At 37.2% G+C, this 21,131-nt stretch overlaps 1 protein-coding gene across 3 annotated transcripts in view; it reads right to left on the bottom strand.

The window, feature by feature from the left end:
- Positions 1 to 406: 406 nt before the first annotated feature.
- RBM26 (RNA binding motif protein 26) overlaps positions 407 to 21,131 on the bottom strand; it is a 75,472-nt gene continuing 54,747 nt past the window's right edge. The window contains exons 18-24 of one of the 3 annotated variants that reach the window (XR_016280154.1): positions 21,021 to 21,125; positions 17,526 to 17,735; positions 16,298 to 16,384; positions 13,357 to 13,470; positions 8,695 to 9,772; positions 6,347 to 6,492; positions 407 to 995 (exon numbers count right to left, since the gene is read on the bottom strand). Coding sequence is in view for 1 of the 3 variants with exons in the window: in XM_089511179.1 (XP_089367305.1) it covers positions 9,683 to 9,772; positions 13,357 to 13,470; positions 16,298 to 16,384; positions 17,526 to 17,735; positions 21,021 to 21,125 (606 nt within the window). In the remaining 2 variants the exon portion in view is untranslated. Of the gene's footprint in view, positions 996 to 6,006; positions 6,493 to 7,737; positions 9,773 to 13,356; positions 13,471 to 16,297; positions 16,385 to 17,525; positions 17,736 to 21,020; positions 21,126 to 21,131 lie in introns of those variants that run through there. The other 2 variants (XR_016280153.1, XM_089511179.1) reach the window with 2 other exon arrangements.

Here is a 21,131-nt window from a genome sequence, read left to right as displayed (position 1 = left end):
AAGATGAATAAACAGGAAAAAAATTAAGAGAAGGAAAGGGATGGGAAAAGAAAAGGAGGCAAGAGTGCAACCCCCAATGTTTACCCAACATGCTGCCTCTGAGCTGTTAATCAGACAGCGTACGGTGTGTATACTGTGTATGTTGTTGGTCTAAGTAGACTACTTGCCTACTTAATTGTCCAAAGCATTAATATCCCCAAGTAGAATATCGAGAAAAATTAAAGACATTTTCCAGTCTCTTAATACATTGAAAAATGTTTCCTTCTGTGGTCTTGAAGAGGAAAGTTTTATAATATTAAATAATATTAAAACAAAATATTAAAACAAAAAAATCTTAAAAGATTGTCAGATTATGAAAACAAATGACAAATGCTAAAGAACGTAATAGAAATATAAATGAACCTTTTAAATTTGTAAGAAGCATGACTATGCTTATTTCCTGGAGCAAAAACAACAACACATGTTATAGCATGTTAACAACTAACTGATTTATTACAGCATAAGCTATTTCATCAGATGTGTGGAATGTCATTTCAACTACACCCTTTTTTCTTGTAAAGTGAAAGTTAACTCCCCCGCTGACTATTTTACATTATCTTTTCACCTGCATAGCCCTATATCTGGTGTACTAATGATAATTCTGGAATGTGAGTTGATTGCTCCCATTTAAAAATAAGTTTAATATGAACATCAAGAATGTATGAAGGGTTTTCACATGACTTATGCAGAAAGAGCTAGCGAAATAACCCATATATATGGATGAAGGGCAAGCTAGGAAGACAGATTTTTGACCATCAGCTGATTATGAGAAGAGAAGACAAAACTGTTAACACCAACTGGAAAAACAGGACAGAAAATTGCAGATCTCTGGAATCACTCTCTGTAGGATCAAACTATTCCCCTTTGCATCCATGCTATTTCTGTGTTGTATACTCTTCAGCAGCTATATGCACGAAGGACAGATGATGCACTGTAGGTGAAGATAATAGACCTTCCTATTGGGAATTAATAAAGGGTGACCTCAGTGCCTTCCAGATCATGACACCATAACCAACTATAGATTTTCCAGAGAGCAAAACAGCAATTGACAAGGTTAGGACATTCTGTTAGCAAAATGCGAACACTTGCAATCAACATATTTCAATGTCTTTCAAAGCTGAGCAGACTGCACTTTAAACTTTTCAAGAAACCTGTTTTTACATGAGGGTTTTTTAAAGAATGTAGACAGAATTTTTCATAAAGATACATAAACATTCATTCACTACATTAGGCCCACAAGATGAAGAATTAATTGAAGATGAGCTAGTAAGTGCAAAGGAAATGAATTTGGTTCCATTCATGTAGACAGAGCGCCCCCTAGCCCTCAACAGAAAAAATGTGCATCTAATATTCATCGGCCTTAAAATGCTTCTATTTCATTTTTCAGACCTGGATGAAATGTATTGGGTTTGTTACAAGAGAAAAGACTTGCAAAGGATGGGTATTTCTGAAAACAGTTGTATTCTTTTTTGATGTTTTTCTAGATCCTCACTACAGGATGTGGCCATTAGCAAGTGATTATAATTTTCAATCAGGAAATGCATTATCTTGAAGAACTTTTAATTTCAATATATACCTGTGAATCAAGCACATTAACAGAACGCTACCATTCAAACAGACTTAGAATTTCTGATATCCCTCTATCAATCATGAATAAGAGGGTTTTAAATGTTTTCACTTATAAATTTTATTTTAATTATTGATAATTTTCTGTAACATTTTGCTGCATGAGGAGAGACTTTGTAGTAACAGTTAGAACTCAAACTGAAAATCAGGGTCATCGTGTGTCTAAACCTGAAGCACTGATTATGGTCACTGTAGACACAGTTCCCACACTTTGTGTTATCAACCTGAAAGTAAACAGAAAGGCCTTTTTGTTATTGCTCTGTGCCTTCAAGCCATTTCTCATTTATTTAGATTTGTTCAGATTTATTCAGAGGGAGTTTGCAACTTCTTCTACAGCTTAGAGAGTATTTTTTGTATAAGGTCACCCAGTGATTTTCCATGGCTTTGAGCAGGGATTCAACCCCTGGTTACTGAGAGTCCAATACTCTTATTGGTATACTACACTGACTCTCATCTTTTTGTTCTAACCATTGTTAAATTTGGCTTAAGTAAATCTAGCCTTTCATAGTTTACATACAAACTACAGCTGCATCGACATTGCAGAATTAATGCGGTTTGATACTACTTTAACTGCCATGGCTCAATGCTATGGAATTCTGAGATTTGTGGTTTTGTGAGATATTTAGCCTTCTCTGTCAAGAGAGTGCTGGTGTCACAACAAACTATAAATCCCAGGATTCCATAGGATGGAGCCATGGCAGTTAAAGTGGTGTCCAACTGAATTGATTTTACAGTGTGGCAGCAGCCTACATTTCTTGAATGACAGTATTTCTGCCCATCACAGGGAAATGTGGCAAGGAAGCAGAGGAAAATACTCTTCAAACATTGATCTTGAAGTAAAGCAAAAACAAGAAGTTCACTATATGGTTACTCCTCTCACTTCCTTTCAGTGTGTGCAATTTTATATTGAGTAACATACAACTGTTAGGTAAACGATGTTCCAGAGGCCTTATGAGAACTGACCCATGAATATTGCAATTGTCTTAAAACTGCTTTTATATCCTAGCTACAGTTTTATGAAAATAGATATGACAGCTTTCTTCTTCAATTGATCACATGAGAATTTTGGAGGGAAAAAGAACATTAGAGAAAGTTGCCTACACGAGGGATGGTTGACTAACAAAGAACTGGCTACAAAAAATGTGATGCTGCAAAAAACCCAGGAGAAAAATTCAGGATGATGCCAAGAGGATATACACACAAGTCTTTTAAATCATTTTTGGCTGGTTTGCCAACAATAACATTTTCTATAGAGACTGGACCTGGTCTTGTTTCATTATGTCCTAGGAAATGCAAGGTTTGACTGCTGTAAATAACTTTACTGGCTGTTCTAGATGAAAGAAGCTTTGTTTATTATTTACATCTATTCTATTACAATAAAAATCAAAGTTTCTTTTGTTTTTCTACCTTTAAATTTCTCAAGAGGTTTCAGGCTAGGATACCTGAAAAATTGCTTTCTCAGATGATTACTGCTAATATTGTTTGATTTTATTTTTTCTATAAGCCACAGAAGAGAAGTGGGCTATAAACAGAAAGCCTGATAGGAGGAACTAGATAAGGAATAGGATATGAATATATTGGCTATAGTACAAATTTGAACATGATGCATGCACCCTTGTATCTATAAGAAATACAATGAGGAAAAGGAGAGGAGTAAAACTACAATTTACCAGGGGTGAGGGCTTCATTAGATCCTCACAGAATCCATGAGAAAGGCACTTTACCAAGTTGTTTCCCCTCCAAAAATAATAATACAAAAAAAATATCAGTGGATGACACCCAATTTTATCAAAGGTTCTATAGAGAAGTAACACTATAGAGAAGTAACTCTGTAATCAAATAATGAAGCAAGAGGAAGTCAGGCAAGCAGCAAAAAGAAACAAGAACAGTAAGGATGGCATTTTGTTGTTTGGACATCAGAGATGCAGTGGCAATTTTAACATCAGGGCTCCTGGAGATCTCTGACCCTATAGGAGCAGCTTTTGGGATGCCTGAGGGTGGGGTCCTGCACTTGAAATGGGATTGCCCTTATTCTTCAGTTCCACTAACAGTTATCAAGTGTTGTTTGTAATCCCAAGTCTACATACAACAGGGTACCCGATTTCTTGTTCACCCTTGAGATATCAACGCCTGAAGTATTGATTCTTTTGGCAGAAATATAGTTCTATGAAAAATATGAAGAAACAGAATGGTTCCCATTTGGATCAGACAATGCTGCATTGATCTTATCTATTCAACTTTTATGCAGAAAAGACCATATGCAGAGCAGGTCTAGACATGAAGGAAGAGAAGTAAAGATTGAGGAAGAAATATCAACAGTCTAAGACATGCAGACAACACCATACTACTAGCAGAAAACATCAAATGCTTGAAACAATTACTAGAGAAAGTCAGAGGAAAGTGTTAAGGCAGACTTGCTATTGAACATAAAAAAACAAAAATAACAACTACAGAGGAGTTACAGGAATTCAAGGCACACTAGGAAGAAACTGAAATACAGTTCACCCTCTCCATATGCCGGCATCCATTCCGGATCCCTCCGCGGATGGGGAAAACATGTAAGCTCAAACGCCATTGGCTGCAATGGGGGAGTGCTTCAGTGTTTGCCGTGGTGCACGCACCATTCATTGCCGGGCGGCTTAACCTTCCACATAAGGTTAAAGCCGCGTATGGCACATCCGTGTATGGTGTGGGCGTGCTGTATTTAGAAGATTTCCCATACATTGGAACAATCATTATTCAGAATGGGGATTGCAGTCAAGGAATCAGAAGAAGAGTAGGATTGTGAAGGGCAGGTATGAAAGAACTAAAATCTTAAAGAGAAATGATATTAAACTGATTATCAAATTTAGGACTGTCCAAGCCACTGTATTTCCTAACACCATGTATGAAAGAGAGAGCTGGACAGTGAACAAAGCAGATAGAAAGAAAATCAACTCATTTGATATGCGGTGCTGGAGAACAATGGTAAGGATACTATGGACATCAAAAAAAGACAAATAAGTCTGAACTCTCCCTGGAAGCCAAGATGATGAAATTGAGGTTGTCATAGTTTGTCCACATCAGGAAAAGAGATGACTCACTAGAAAAGACAGTAATGCTAGGAAAGAAGGAGGGCAGCAGAAAGAGAGGAAGACTACATGCCAGATGGATACACTCAGTCAAGGTGAGGCCCTGAGCCTGGAGGACCTGAGCAGAGTAATTGAGGACAGGTGGCTTGGAGGTGTCTCATTCATGAGGTTGCCTGAATTGAGGTCAACTCGTGAGTAGTTAACAAGAACACTTCTACAGTATTATAAGATATATTTGAAGAAATCAAAGGCACTAGATCTTAAATCTGTTCCTCAAAAAAAATCTGTTCTTGCTAGAAGCTTAATATTCATTGAAAAGTATCAGAACATAGATATCTTGATATCTGGACAGAGAGATAAGTTAACTAGGACAGATTTAAAAGTTCTGAAGAAACTGTCTACATGTTACATGGGTCCTGTCCTTGGAGAAAAGCACCCTATAATAAAATAAAATAAATAAATAGATAAATAAATAAATAAAATAATCTCTTGCCGAATGATACACTAGTTTTCAAATAAAATAAAACATGTTAAAATTGGACCCTTTCTTTTCATCTATTTAATATGAAACAAACATGATTTAAAATTAAGTGTTAAGTAATGCTCACAGAAGAAGTAGTGGGTAATATTTTGAAGGGAAAATGGTTGGCATAAGAGACTTTTTTGGTACAGTAACTTTTGTTACTTAGGAATCATAGATAAAATGAGATCAGATGAGGCAGAGTCATTTGAAAATGTTTAAATTTGACATTGAATTGCAGACCTGATAGAACAGTATTCTCAAAATAGAGACCTCACAAAATTGGAACACTTGATAATGAGAAGTGGAGGAACAAACCTCTTTTGGGACCTTCCATGAGTTAATTTATCTTAGGATTCAAGCCACACTGTTTAGGCCAATTTATAAAACAGGCAAATGAGCTATGCCTCTCTGGCTCATTATAGAAAAGGACATGAAGGAGAGCGGCAGAGTATTTTATGCTGGCTCCAACGCCCTCAGAACCCCTGGCTGCACCAGCCCAGAGTTTAACTATTTTAGATATGTAATTGATTACTGATTTGCTGTTTTGCTGCCAGGGGAGAGTTGGGGATTGTCATTTAGATCATTATGCTATGTTATTATTATGCTATGTCATGTATTTTGGATTTTTTTTGGATTTTGTATTCTTTATTATGTATTTTTGACTTTTTGTATAATTAATTTATTGTTATGTTAGCTGTGATTTAACTGACAGGGGGGGTTATTTTGTACTTTGTATCTGTATTTTTATTTATTTATTTATTTATTTATTTATTTTGGTTATCTTTGCTTTTAATCCACCTTGATTCCACAAGGAAAAGGCAGAATATAAATATATTATTATTATTATTATTATTCATATGCCAAAATCACTGTACTAAACATGTTCCTTGCCCTACAAACTGCATATACATACAATCACAAGTACCATTCTGCTATCACTTTCCACTCAGTTATCTGAAAAACTTTTCAGAAGCATTACATGTTTAGTAAATATACCTAATAAAAATTTAAGGTTACTTTCATATATAATTTTCCATTGGCAAAGCATTCCATTTTTTGAACAAGTTTTAAAATATAATTTTGCAACCTTGCAGTACAACACAGTTCACCAGTTCCCAGAAGATGTGGTGGGAATAAACAAGGCAGGCTGAAGTAACAACCAAGTCACTTTTCCAGGAGACTCAGAGTAATGGAAAATCTTTGCAGCTGAACATACCACTGTTTGGGAGTTACCTGAGAAAAAGAGAGAAACATTTCAGGTCTATGTGGCTATTTTTGAGTTAGTACAACAATATATTTAATTCTTGAGTTCCTTCATAGTTGTGGGTAAGATAATGCAACATGTGTGGCTTGTATAAATAACTAGTTCTGCCAGGAAACAAAACATAGGGTGAATTATATCTGTCTTTTATCATTTAACCAGAAATTTTACCATTCCTCCTGTTTGTACACGTCTGATGAGGTACAAAATTGTGATAAAAATGTCTTCCATTTTTGGCAGGACACAAAACTGGCTTTCCTTGGAGCACCACGTAAAATGTAACTTACCATTTGGCTCTATTAATCTATTGGTAGCAACAATCTCTGACTATCATGTACACATGGATTAAAATTAATAAATATATTGTAAGATTTTTAATTCCTGAGGTTTACGTTTCAATTCCTAGCACTAAGCATCTAACATGCACTTTAGTCTTCTTTGAACTGTACTTGAAGCTGAACAATTACAGCTTATTACTTTACTTGAAGTTGTCTTATTTTATATAAACTAAAATCTTAGAATTTAGTGAAAACTCTTCCTTGCAACCAAGCATTTACTAAACCAATTATAAGAATATAATTAGTTATAATCAACTTTTTTTTAAAAACAAAAACAAAGAATACATAGCATTTCAAAGGAAGTTTCCCTAAGGCACTGATCAGACCCATCTGTTTAATCTTTCTTCTGTTTTTCTTTGGAACAACTTGTCATATCACATTACTGCACTACACTTATAGTGCTGCTATTCCACTTTTACTGCTCTGGCTGCTTCCTGTTGCATTCTGGGGTTTGTAGTTCAGTGAGGCCTAAGAGCTCTTTGGCTGAGAATTCTAAATGCCCTTTCTTAAACTGCAAATCCCAAAATGCAACTGGAGGCAGCCAGAGCATTTAAGTGGAATAGCAGCACTGTAATGAGTTTAGTGCAGTAATATACTTAGTACCTACACGTATTTAGTGTCCTGAGTGTTCACAGTAGAATTAGCTTTGTGGTCAGGCTTAATGGAAGGATTTAATGTTTACTTCTTGTCTGCCCAGAACACACACAGTGTACCTCCCCCAACCGCAAGAATGCCCACTTAGTGACAATCAGAATGTTACCACTGCTTCTTGATACTAGTTTGCTCTTCCAAAAAAAAGATTTTGGTCTCAAATTTATATTGCCTGGAACAAAAAAGCACCCCAAGGACAAAATGCATTGCCCATTATAAAAATCTATACATGGGAAGAAGCTGAAACATGGGGTAATGGCCAGAATGAACTACGGCAATTATGTATGTGGTAATGCAGAGTTACATATTCATGACTGGTTTGTATTCGCAACCCGTATGTATTTATTAGTTTAGGGAAATGTAAGGATGTCCTGCAATGCCCATTTAGCAGACAGCAGCAACTGCAAGGAACAGGGGTGTGTTCCTCTGTTGTTCTGGAAGCAGCTGACTGACATTCCCACCTCCTCTCATGCAAGCCATTGCCAGCTTGAGGGGGAATTGCAACATGAACCCTGCTTCTTGTAGTTGCACTGGATACCACTCATAGAAATGTGTTGGAATCTCAGTCACTTGCTTACCAATAGATGGAGAACAGGCACCTGTTGCTTGCAGTGGCTGCTGTTCAGCAAGTGAGGACTGGATGAGGAGAGTCATGCCAGGAGACACTACACATTTACTACACATTTATGCTTTCAGTATGCCTTAGTGAATTCTGGTCAATACTATTAAGTGTTCATGTGACAGTATCACATAAATTTGCAGAGTAAATTCCACATAAATTATCCAACAAAATATGTATCTGGATAGCTAAGATGTCCCAGTCTGATGCATCAAAGTTAAAGTGGTAAAAAAATTCAACCAGAAAAGTATAACAGCAAGACAGACACCATTAGAATTTGTTGTGAAACTACACCTCTAATTGGCTTGGGAAAAACTGGCAGCTAGGCCCACTCAGCTTCAACCAAAACCAGATGCTTCTGACTTCTTCATTTCTAAAATACACATATCAAAGACCATTCTATCTGAGCACTTAAAAACTGGCTTAACTTGAACTCATATTTTCTTCTTCTGACCATCCCTTATGTCCTGTCTGACACTACTTCATTGTGATGGAAACCTCTATTTAACTCTTTGTATCATGTACATAACTTTAAGTGGTTAATAATATATGGAATTAATACCTACCAGCCAACAAACTTTGCTTTCTTTCTTAAACATGAATGTTCGCCATGCAACGAACAAGTCCTCTTCAGTTCTCAAATAGTCAGACTTGTTCTTGAAGGAAGAACTCTTATTGAAAGTCACATTCCGACATGGAGCCAATTGTGAATTTCTACTATTTTAAAGTATTTTGGGCACATAAACTACACAAATGGCTTTGCTTCTTTGTTTGATATAGTGTTTTAGCTCATGAAGTAACAGTGATTCAGCTCTTTTTTTGAGTATGGGGGGGTGGGGATCACCACTTGGAATGGTCTCATTTTTTTCTTTTTTAATTGTTTTTTTTTTCTCCATCATGGGCCATAATATAATTTCATTATTGCTTTTTTCTCTTTTTTTCCCAAGACCATTCCATTTCTTTATTTTTTTTAAACATCTTAAGGTGATAAGGAGATATATGCAAAGCAGTCATACACTGTATCATTAAAACTTATACGTAAAATACGTACACAAATCCAACAAAAGGCTAGTACATAGTAAAGCCTAAGCATACTACTATGCAATATTATGAATACATAACTTTAGAGAGACTTCAGTTTAGTACTGTTATCTATAATTTTTGAAAACATTCACAAAGATCTTAAATGCAAATATTCATTCCATATTTGGAATAAAACAAAAAAAAAATTACCTATGTTATAACAACTCTTGGTCATTTTGTTGTGTGACCAATTCCTTAAATTACAAAGAACCCAAAGAATTTGGTAATGTTTTTGTAGAAGTAATAAAAACATTGCATATGTTCCTAATGTGATGTCTTTAGCAATCATTTACCGAAGTGTAAATGCAACTTGAACATCAATCACTCAAAATACAGGATCAGTCAGCTGCTTGTGTCTTATCTGAAATCCATCACTTTCACCCAAACTCTGTAGTACAAATATGCAAAAGTACATTAGGAAATGCTAATGCAACACAGGTACAGTCCTAGCACTGTCAGTAATAAGTTGAATCATCTTCTCCATGAACGAGATTCATTGTCGTCATCATCTTCATCATCATCTTGAAGCAAGGAGTCATCTACCAATGATTCTTCCTGAAACTACAAAGGAAATACTATTGAGACACTGCATGGGGAGTACAAAAATATTTATTTCATTCTCTATAAAGGTAAAAAAAAAAAAAAGAAGAAGAAGAAGAAGAAGAAGAAGAGAGAGAGCAATATCAAGAAATCAAGAGCTGTACACCTCATGTTGAAATTCAATTATATCAAATAGCTTGTGATGTTACAATCTATATAACAAAAATTTGAAAAACCATCTTATTCTTATTATCTTGGATTTATTATACAAATCATAGTTGTTTTCCTAATTAGAAATCAAATGCTAAAATCTAAAATCACTACAGTGACCTAAGTATTTTAAAAAAGGAAAGAGTGCACATGTTACACACATGATCCCCTGTGAGTCCAAACAAAGCTTTTGTATTTCTTCCATCCTGTAGCCGAAAAGATTCCTGTGCTGTCTCCAATTTCTGGCTTACTGTTACCTACAAACCTGAAATTGTCGCTTGAAACATACTTTAGTATGTTAAACCAGTGAGTCAAACAATCTAGGGTTTGTTATTGGCTTCACTGACCAGTGTTGTAAACCACAATTCCCAATTTGTATATGGGAAAAGGCCAGATACTGGGAAAAGTAAAATTAAAGTCAGAAGAAATTTCCCTTTCCTGTACAGTATGAGACAATAATGTAAGAGACAAAGTGTTTCCTAGGTTTAGCACAGCTCCTGTATGTAATGCTAAATCCTGGGTTAGCATTACATGCAAACACACCCAATGCCTCTTTTTAGCCATTTCTCAAAACTGTGTGCTTACCTCTCCCTCTTTGGTTCAAGTATAAGGAAGAGATGAAAAACTCTGGTGTCAGTTTTAAGCTAGCTGCAGTTCATTGCTTTGTGTGAGCCCAGATAAACAGTGGTTGGACGCTATTCTGGAGTAAGAATTGTGTGGAGCATTGGCTACATGTACCCCTCTCCAGGTTTTTACAGAATTCAGCCCCCGATACCCACCCCTTTCAAGCATTGTATTTCCTCTAAACCCCTAGACTCATTCCAAAACCTGCAAGCCAAATGCCCAAATCACATTTCAAGTCCTCCAACAGGCTGAAAAATGTTCCTGCATATCTTACCCAACCCTGCAATAAACTATGGTTTGTTGGTATATTCCAACTTTAAACTGTGGTTAATGTTTGCATAATCGGGAGATAACATTGGGGCTGCATTGGGGTGGCAAAATGCCACTTCTCTTCGGCCTGGAAAAGGGGTGTCCTTGCGGCTTCATGCCCGCTGGCACGTCGGCCCTAAAGAGGAGAAAGGGGCAACCCCTTTCTCCTCTACATCGTTGGTGCGGCTGTCATGGCGGCGCCCACATGTAATAGGGTTAGGGAGTGTGCGGTTACTGCATGATCCCTAACCTTAGTATCGGCTATAGCACGGCGCTTTTGGCCCATCTGTCTCGGGCCATTAATTAAAATTCCAGGTTTGCACATATAAAACAGATGAAAATGGAGGCAAATTATTACAAGTTCTTCCATGTGCATACATCAGATGATGAGAAGAGAGTGCATAAGCCACAAGTACATACATGTAACATGTAACTATGGATTAAAACTGTGTCTCACTGAGCTATTCTGTAATTCTTGCCAGACTACACAGAACTCATCAAAGTTTATGTCATGGGTTTTATAAACATACAACTTGACAGAACAGGGAGATACATATGAAGATGTTTGATTTTTGGAAATGATTTTTTAAAGTTCTTCAAGGAGAGCAACCTTCCTATTCATAAATTGGACCTGCTAAGGCACTATGCTCAGGTAACTGTGCCAGTACAAACGTCAGCAAGAAGAAAAAGCCCTTCATAAGATGCACAAACTTTATCTGCCTTTCTTTGCCACCATAGTATGACCCTATAACAATGCAACTGCTAGCACAATAGACTATTACACGAGAACAAATGCGTCAACAGAATTCCATCTACAGTTTCTACAGTCTGCCCTAGATTTCATGAGCAGGACAGGATAGAGCCTAAATAAATATATAAGAATATGACCTTGCTGTCTTCTGTTCTACTAAAACACCTCTAATTAGAGAAATATTTGTATTTAAAGAAATGTATTTTTCCTGAAATTAATATACAATACTGCTTCAGAGCTAGAGCTAGTCAATTATGGGTAAGAAATCCTAAAAGAAATTTTCATAAATTAAATATATATCTTCTATACACAAAGGTCAAAACTAAAGAACATAAATAACAGAATAATGTCCTGACACTGGAACAGCAACTATGACAAAATTTATAGTAAAAGCAGTGTGGGCTCTCACTTATAATTTACTCTACAGCTGATACATCTAGGATCTGGTGATTAGATATATTCTATTTCAATACTCCTAAGTGTCTATGCCACAAGCAGTAGTGAATTTTTATCTCAGGAAAAGCTGACATTTAAGAAATTCAAAAGGCTTGAGGGAACTCTGATTGGAAATCCATTATGTATGGGAATTTATTGAAGAAGAGAGAGGGCTGGTTCAGTAATAGTGGAAGAGAATGTAAATATAATCTGGTTAAGTAAACCAGAAAAAGGCCAATATATGTAAGGACAGGAAACATGTCTTAAGTAATAAAGCACTTTAAAAATATGAGTGCTAAAAGAAAGGATTTGGAAAATACTGGTGTACTGCATTAAAACAACATGAAATTGTAAATAACACAGTTTGAGAAAGTGAAGTCAAACGGACCAAGAGGCTGTTGTTTCAATACAGTAGATACAAAAGCTGTTTGGTAAGATTTGGGTATCACTCACTCGCATTCTATAAAAACTAACTGTGTGACCGTGTTCCCAGTTTAGTTAAGAAAGTCCCAACGTGAAGTATCAGTTTAGCTACAAAGTAATTGGGACAGCTATGAATTAGGAGCTATAGGCTATAGTTCAGAGGAAGGAATTGTCAACCCACCCTGAGTATTGTTTACCTAAGAAAACCCAATGAAAATCATGGGGCAACCCTAAGTCCACAGGCGACCTGAAGATGTGCACACACACACACACAAAGAAGTCATGCAAACAGAAAAATACGAACGCTGATTTTTTAAAAAACTTAGAACTATTTTAAAGTATTCATGCTTCATTGAAGTACTCTAAAATATCACTATTAGCATTTGCAAAGAAAAATACTTCTCTGAAAAGACAACATGGTCTTTCCAAAATCATGAACCACCACAATACCCCACTTCCTTCTAGTATAATGAATTTCACAGATTAGATTATGATACACATACCTGGAAGGTATTGGAGACAAAATGGCAGAATGGAGACTTTCCAAAAGTCTCTCGTATGTTTTCATTAAACCAACCATCTCTATTAACAACTACTGGTTATATTCTAGCACTGTTATTACTGATTCATTTGATAAGCGTTTTAAGTCCTCATCCTATCATTTCTATCATGAAAAAGTTCAACCTCACCCCCAACCAATGAAGGAAAGTGGTATGAACTGTATTAGAAAGCCATCAAGTGGCAGAAGACCACAAGAGCAGAAATAAATCCACTTTGGGTTTTTTTTAAGTTTTCTAATTCTCCTTGAAAGGAAAAGATTATATTTTAAACAAACAAACAAACTGACACTTACTTCTTCTTCGTCTGGCTCTGGCTCTTCTGTTTCTACTGTGGACATGTTTGTGATTGGCTTGTTCCAGGCTAACTTCAAGTCCTGACCTTTGAATCGAGCTCCATGGATAGCAGCCTAAACAGAACAACACAAAACACTCCTTTAGGAAGAAAATGTCTTCAGTAATTAACACCCCAAAGAGAACGGATACCAGGGCTATAGAGTAACTGTAAAAGCACCTCTTCATGCCAAGCTGAGGTTTAAGGAACTATTTTTATTTATTTATTTGTTTGTTTGTTTGTTTGTCCAAGCCAAGCCATATGGTCTTGGAATTGCAATTCACCACGTCACATGGCAAAGCACTTTTGAAATTTAAGTGCACTCTTAAAAGCAATTTGTAATGCAACATGGATGTTTTCTTCCTAAAGAAAAGAAAAATATATTAAAAATGCCCCTGCCCCATGCCAGTTCCTGAAAACCCAATAATGATTTCTGCAGTTTTCAATTCTGGGGCAAGAAAGCTCCTTGCAGTTAGACTAGAATGTAGACAGGCTTATTATCATACCCGCTATTTTTCAGCCCTTATTTCTTTTACCAGCATGTTTGAGATCTGTGTTCTATATACTCTAGACTTCTCACTGAAGCAAGGGTTCACTCTTCCTTGGTTCAGTATCATCCTTTTTCACTTGTTGCTCCATACTCTTGAAACTGCCTCTCTCAATATTTGTGGATGGTTCTTCCCTCATTATTTTTAAATCTCAGTTAAACACATTCTTGTCTTACCAAGCTTATGGAATTATAGTTTAATGCTGTTTTATAATCTTGTATATTTTGATTACATGCATTTGTCAGTTTGCTTTATTTTTTATTTTTGGTTTTTACCTGGATAATTTGTTTTACAACTGTATTTTAGTTTTGTTTTTTTATTATTCCATTCCTTCCCTCTGTGTGTGTATGTGTGTATATGTTTGATCAGTTGATCATAATAAATCTACTACTGTATGTATGTATAAACACACATACACATATTTTAGTTGTTATGTCTTTGGCAGGACCCACAGTTTTTGTTTGTTTTATTTGTAAAGTACCATGTACGTCAATGGCACAATATAAACAAACAACAATAACATCTCAGATTAAAATTTTCAAAGTTTATTTATACAGTGTTTTTAAAACAATGCCTCTTGAATAATGAAGATTGAAAACAAATGATTTTGTAAGTCCTGAATTATTTCTAGATGAAGGTAGCACATGACACAGAGCAACTAGGCGTTACTGAACAATCTCCTCACTGGTATACTGCTTCCGAAATAGTGATAATTTTTAATCTTCATGTGTTACTATAGGCAGGGACGTCCCAAAACAAAATGAGCCAACGTAAAATAGAAATAATTTTTTAAAATAGTGAATATAACTTATACTGCTGTAAAAGATTCAATTTTCTGCAAAGATCTGGTAACTGAAATGTTAAAAAAAGAGTTAACCTATGGGATATTCATGCCTTCTTAAGTACCACATGCATTAAGTGGCTGCTTTGGAAATAGTATGTTCAAATTAAAGTAACATGAACTAGCATAAATCAGCGTTAGCAACATTCCGAAATAACTGCCACAGTCACAAAAGATTTATAGTACAATCTGAATGTACAGTATAATGTGAAATGTGGAAACAATTACATGTTCAATGACATCTGAACATGAATTGTGTGATATTAAAGTCCCTAGGTATAAATTTTAAATCTGTACATATAAATTTATGATAAATTTTAAAAGATTCCACACCTATTAAAATGCAGCTCAGGAGAGGGTTTTTTGGTCCATGGTCTCATCATAATGTTGCAAAGTGGCATTTTTAAGAATACTTATATGTGACATTTGAGTTCAGAAACAACTTGTAATCTTTGAAAGAAATTACTGCAAACATAAAAATGCAACACTTTATGACTAGGGAATCCTCCTCTCCCAAGCACAAATGTACATGACCATAAAACTTAAACCTTTTTCATTCAAGGCAGTAAAATATTAGCTACCATTCTTTCAAAGAAAGCTTTTATGAAGCTGTAACTTCTTTGGTGATAAATATTTACTGTCAATTACTATTTATAATATATTTGATTTACTAACAAGTAGAAACATAATGTGCAGATTTATGCATATGAATCTTTTTTTGATGTTTTCAAATCTGTCAGGCTGCTATGTTTTTATTTGAGAATGTGCTCATATCTACTATAGGAAACATACCTCTTCAGAGAAAAGTGAACAGATGCTTATTATATATGATATGAACAAATGCAACTTTTTTCAAACTCTAATACTTGAATTTCATTTTTTTAAAATATCGGAGCTGAATATATTCATTATAGATACAAAACCTTTTCACTATTAAGTAGTTAAGTGCTATTAAAATCTACAACTCATTACATTCTAATTTTAGGATCCTAATATTCACAAACAGGACAACCATGTCACCAAGAATCCAATCTTTCTAGAACTGATTAGTTTCATAATCAACACTTTCTCTTGATTGTTTTTCTCTAATCAAAACTAGAGGTAGAAAACTAAGTTTAAAGAAAAGTCCAGTATTCTAAAAGGTAATAAAAAAACAAGTAGAAACCAGTGCTTCCCAATACTGAGGCTTCCACAAACAACTAAATAAATGCTCCAAGTTACATCCCAATACATTTTTAGGGCACATGACTTCAGCACTCAATGCTACCACCATGCTGCATAGGCTGTGATATTAAGAAGTAGGAAAGTCATTTCTCCCCTGTTTTCTTATTTCACTTTCAGAAGTTAATTAAATAAACCAGGAAAGAGTGAAGCACTCACCACATAAAATGACTTGGAACATGGAAGCTCTACAGAATTGTTAAATTTCACCCTGCCTTCTTACATAAAAGTATGTTTTCTTTAAAACAAAAAACAAAAAACAAAAACAAAAAAAGGGAAGAAGATAGACTTACTGCTTCAGCTTCTGCTCTAGTCTTGAAAGTGATTACTGCATGGAGAGATGAGTCATCTATCTGGCAGTCTTCAATTTCACCATATTGCTTTTTAAGAAGAAAAGTGAATTAGTTGAAATATTTCTTCATGTAAATGCTCAATTTATAGCACACAAAGACCATTAGCAGAGTAGGACTGCCAATGTGACTTAGCAAAAACGGTCCAAAAAAGTTTTTAAAATGAGCCTAAGGGAAACTGAAAAGTACACAAAAGATAAATAACTGAAGGGAAAAAAATATTCACTTTTTTAAAGACCACAGAAACTACTCTTGATTATCAAACAGCATTTCAAAGAACAATCTAAGAATTTTCTTTAATAGCCATGCCTGACGTTTGCCTTGATATTCTTAGAAGAAGTCAAATGAAATTGCCTTTAGTGAGAATTATGTGGCAAGAAAACTCTGTGTAAGAAAATCTAGCCATCAAGCATTTTAAAACTCGGGTTCAATTCCCAGCTTAGCCATAAAACCCACTGTGACCTTGGGTAAATCACACTCTCTCAGCCATAGATGGCAATGTCAACCCCCCTCTGAACAATTCTTGTCAAGAAAATCCTAGTAAAGCTTCGCCCTTGGGTTGCCATAAGTCAGAAATGGCTTAAAGGCACGCAACTACAATAACAACAACCAATGACTTCCTAGCTTATTTTGTGTACAGGAAAAGTACACATATCTGCAAGATACCTCAAATGATGGCGCACACAGTTTGCCTTAAATTAAACCTCATTATGTGAGAAGGAGCAATTATTTGTATCTGTTTCAATAATATTACTGTTCAATATTTTTTTCTTAGTAGACAATTAAGTTATGAAAGGCATCACAACTAAACTTGTAGTCATAACCGGTACCTGCACCATCCCCTACTAAACATTTTCTTTCTTTTTTTCTTTTTTAATCTCTGCAAAAATATGTTTTGGCATTTGTCAAACCTAAAACATTCTACCAGAAGCTCAAGGTATACATTTTATTTTTCCTGAATATTTTTTTATCTTTTTAACAATAACTCCTCACGATTGCAGCCCCATACAGAGCTTCAAAACAGGCATTGGAGAATTGGTAACCTCTTGAAAAACAGTTTTTGAGTAGTCAAGGGATACAGCAGGGAAAAGGAGAATGTATTTCTGCACCAGAAAGGTAGATTTAGCCCAGTGACCAACACCAGTAAAAGAACAATAAATCTTGTACATACTGCAAAGTGAGGAAGGAGATCTTCACGATCATTTTCTGTAAATGCAGAGATTTCAAGTGCTCGGGGACGATGATCTACGACAGCATGAACAGAAACACCTCTTCCTCGACCTCGACCTCTTCCTCCTCTGCCTCTCCCACGAGACACACCTCGACCACGTGTATGAATTCCTCTTCCACGACCTGAGGAAAGGATTCCTCGTTTTGCAGCCTATCAAGTAACAAACAATACTTATCATTCATACAGATCAAAATGCTTCATATACATTGTTACTGTAAACCTTACAATTACATTTGTGTTTTTGTTGCAACAAAGAGAGAAACGTTTCACTAGTACATTCCTGGCAGAAGAGATATTTGAATAAGAGGGTTCCTTACTCATCATAGCTTAGTCCCAAGCCAATACACTACACTAGGTCTCTTTGAGAAATGCTAAATGTGAAGCAGACACATCAACAGTAAATTTATGCAACAACATTCATACTGAGAGGCCAGAACCTAAAATTCGTAGATTTTAAACATTCTAGAAACCTGTGTCTACTCAGTGATCTTTCTCCTGGTAGTGAATGTCAAATCACTTTATCTAATTTATCTATAGATTATTTAGGAAGTACCAAATGCAGAATGAAGCAACAGGCTCTCATATTCATTCACATCATGTGTACATTGTACTAAGTCAGAGACACAAGATATAAACAAAAAGTAGATAATCAAATGTTTTTGAGGCTCTAGTCTACTTTGCTTGCTACCTTAATCTCCTATTTATCAGGAAAACATACCACCTAATATGGTGCCTGCAAATTCATCTAAGAAAGCAGAAAATGGTAGTCTATATAAGTTGGCTATGGGAAGAAAGAAGTGAAATATTTCTTTGTTTTTAGTATTTCTTTATTTTTGATTTTCCATATGGTTTGCAGACACACACACACACACCAACTTTTATAACAGATTAAAAACTATTACATTCCAAAATCTTGGAAACTATAATTAGATTTCTGTAATTTATTTTAAAATGTCTGAAGGAACTAATGTAGATGGCCTTCCACCATGCAATTCAGCAACTCTACATAGGGAGTATGTATAGATGTATTTGATCATCTAGTCCAGTACTTTTGACAATGACTGGAAGGACTCCCCAATGGTTCAGAAGGGATCTTACCTAGACCAATCCAAAACAACTGAAAACTGAACTTGATAATTTTTGAATGCAAAACATGCCCTGTGTCACTGAACAGTGGTCAAGACTGAGCCATTTTGCTTAATATATTAATCAAAATATACCTACATTCCTTTAAAAGCAGTGAATCTTTGCAAATTGAACTACTACTAAATAAAAAAGACAACAGCACCATCTATGGGTTCATTTTAAAAATGCATGCAATTCTCAAACTTGTACAGGATGACTATTGGATATACGTGTGCATAAGTAAAAAAATATATGCTAAAATATAACCCCCAAAGCCTGGATCGTCTTATACATGGATCAATATGGTAACACTGCTAAAAGAAACGGCGGCAGTGGCTGTTTGGTGTTTCCAGGCCACAGCACTAAGAGCACCCTTTCAAGGCCCACCTCTGCACCCACAGAGGCAAACCCACACAGACAAGAAGTCCTACTGGTGCAACTAGGAGAGCTGAGGCTAAGTTTGCGGCTGTAATGTCTGATGACGCCTCACAGGATCTGAACCTGGAGAGGGTGCTTGGGAAGGGTGGCCTTGGTGGGGTGAGGGGGCAAGGCAACCCTAGGCCTCTTCATTGCCTGAGCCGCTCTGCTGTCTGGAAGTCTTTCTTTTGCCTTTCTTTTTAAATAAAAAATAGAGCCAGGCAAGTGATGGGAGAGTAGGGATCCTCTCCCCCCCACACACTCTGTCCAGTTCTGCTACCCTCTGGGCTAGGGGGGACCTAGACAGTCCCCGGTTACTCCTGGTGCTCTTCCTTGTCTCCACTACACCAGGGAAAGAGGCTGTGCTCCAGTGACTGGGGCACTATCTACCTTCTTGGTAACCCTCCCCATCAATTTGGCCAGGGTGGCCTGCTTCCTCGATGGGAGACTCCCAGTCACACTCCTCACCAGGCTTCCTCCACCCCGCTGCTTGGCTCTGCTCCAAGGCCAGGAAGTGGAAGGCAGCCCTGAGGGAAGCAATTCCATCGGGGGGTTCCTGGAGGAGAATGGAAAGCCCATCCTTCCTGCGCAGGCATCCTCCAGAGCTGGCCCTCGGCGGGAATGGGACTAAATAGCTCCAGAGGATGCAGAGAACAACCCCCGGAAGACAAGTCTGCTGGCAGGAGGCTTCTGGGTATCCTCTGTGTCCTGGAAGCCCCCTGCCAGCACACTTGTTCTATGGAGCTTGTCCACCACATCCACCACAGATGCTTCGTTCTGTCCCTGCCAAGGGCCAGCTCAGGAGGATGAGGTCCAGAGGTCTCAAGTATGATGGTGAAGACTCCCAGGATTCAGGGGACGATTCCCCGGATGACATCTGGAAGCCCCTTGCCAGCATCCTCCATGTCTTCTGGTGTTGTTTAATCCTGTTCCCGCCAAGGGCCAGCTCCAGAGGACACCCACGCAAGAAGGATGGGGCTCACCATGCTCCTCCAGGACCCTCCCCCTCAACAGAGCCACTACCCTCATGGCTGGAAGCCTGGCGGGAATGCAGCCAGGGGTCTGCCATCAAGCAAGCAGTCTGAGGGGCACCAGCACAGCCTAGCCAAGCTGGTGGGGAGGAGAGCCAAGGAGGAAGATGGCACCAGAGTCACCAGAGCAGGGCCTTTCCCAAACAGATAGGAAGTGAGGAGGAATGCCAGACGTAGCTGAGCGCTGGCTGGGTCCCCCCAGCTAAGAGAGGTCAAGCTTCAACCTGAAGGGCAGCAGAAGTGGACAGTGCTGGGGAGAAGGATCCCTAGCCTCCATCACTTGCCTTGCTCTTTTTTTAAGAGAGAGAGAGAGAGAGAGAGAGAGAGAGAGAGAGAGAGAGAGACTTCTCAGCAGTCAAGTTCCTCAGACACTGAAGAGGCTTGGACCAGGGTTGCCTTGCCCCCGCAGCCCCCCAAGCACCCTCTCCAGGCCCAGATCCTGTGAAGCATCCTTGGACATTATGGTTGCAAACCGAGCCATGGCTCTCCACAGCGCCAACATCTGCTCTGGACACCACGCCCTGGCAGGAAGAATGGAAGAGGAAGTGGTAGGAAAGTGGAGTGGAAGATGCTTGGTTTGTAGAAGCCAACCCTCAACTTATCCAGGGGTTATGATAAATTCCCTAATTTTGGCCCCATATTCTACCCTTGATTTATACACAAGGTCAACTTATAGTGAAGTATATGAGATTGCAGATAAGAACAATCGTGAATAAGAATAGAAACCACTAAAACCTCTCTTGTCCAAAAATATAGATCCATGGTTCTATTTTAAAACTAACTAAACTGTAACTTTGACAATGATTAAATTTTAAAAATTAAAAATTTGCAATGCTGACCAACAAAATTGAAATAAACTTACTTCAAGTTGTAGTTCTGTGTACTTTCTTCTTAGTTCAGTAACTTCTTCTCCAGCTTGCATCTTCTTATACAAGTCCAATTCAGTATCCAGCAGCTCTTTTTGCATCTGAGG

This window comes from Sceloporus occidentalis, unplaced genomic scaffold (assembly GCF_023333645.1).
Source record: "Sceloporus occidentalis isolate IW3139 unplaced genomic scaffold, rSceOcc1.0.p SCAF_2, whole genome shotgun sequence".
In the NCBI taxonomy this organism is placed as follows: domain Eukaryota; kingdom Metazoa; phylum Chordata; class Lepidosauria; order Squamata; family Phrynosomatidae; genus Sceloporus; species Sceloporus occidentalis.
Note: the sequence above shows the minus strand (reverse complement) of the source record. Positions and strands in the feature narration are given on the sequence as shown.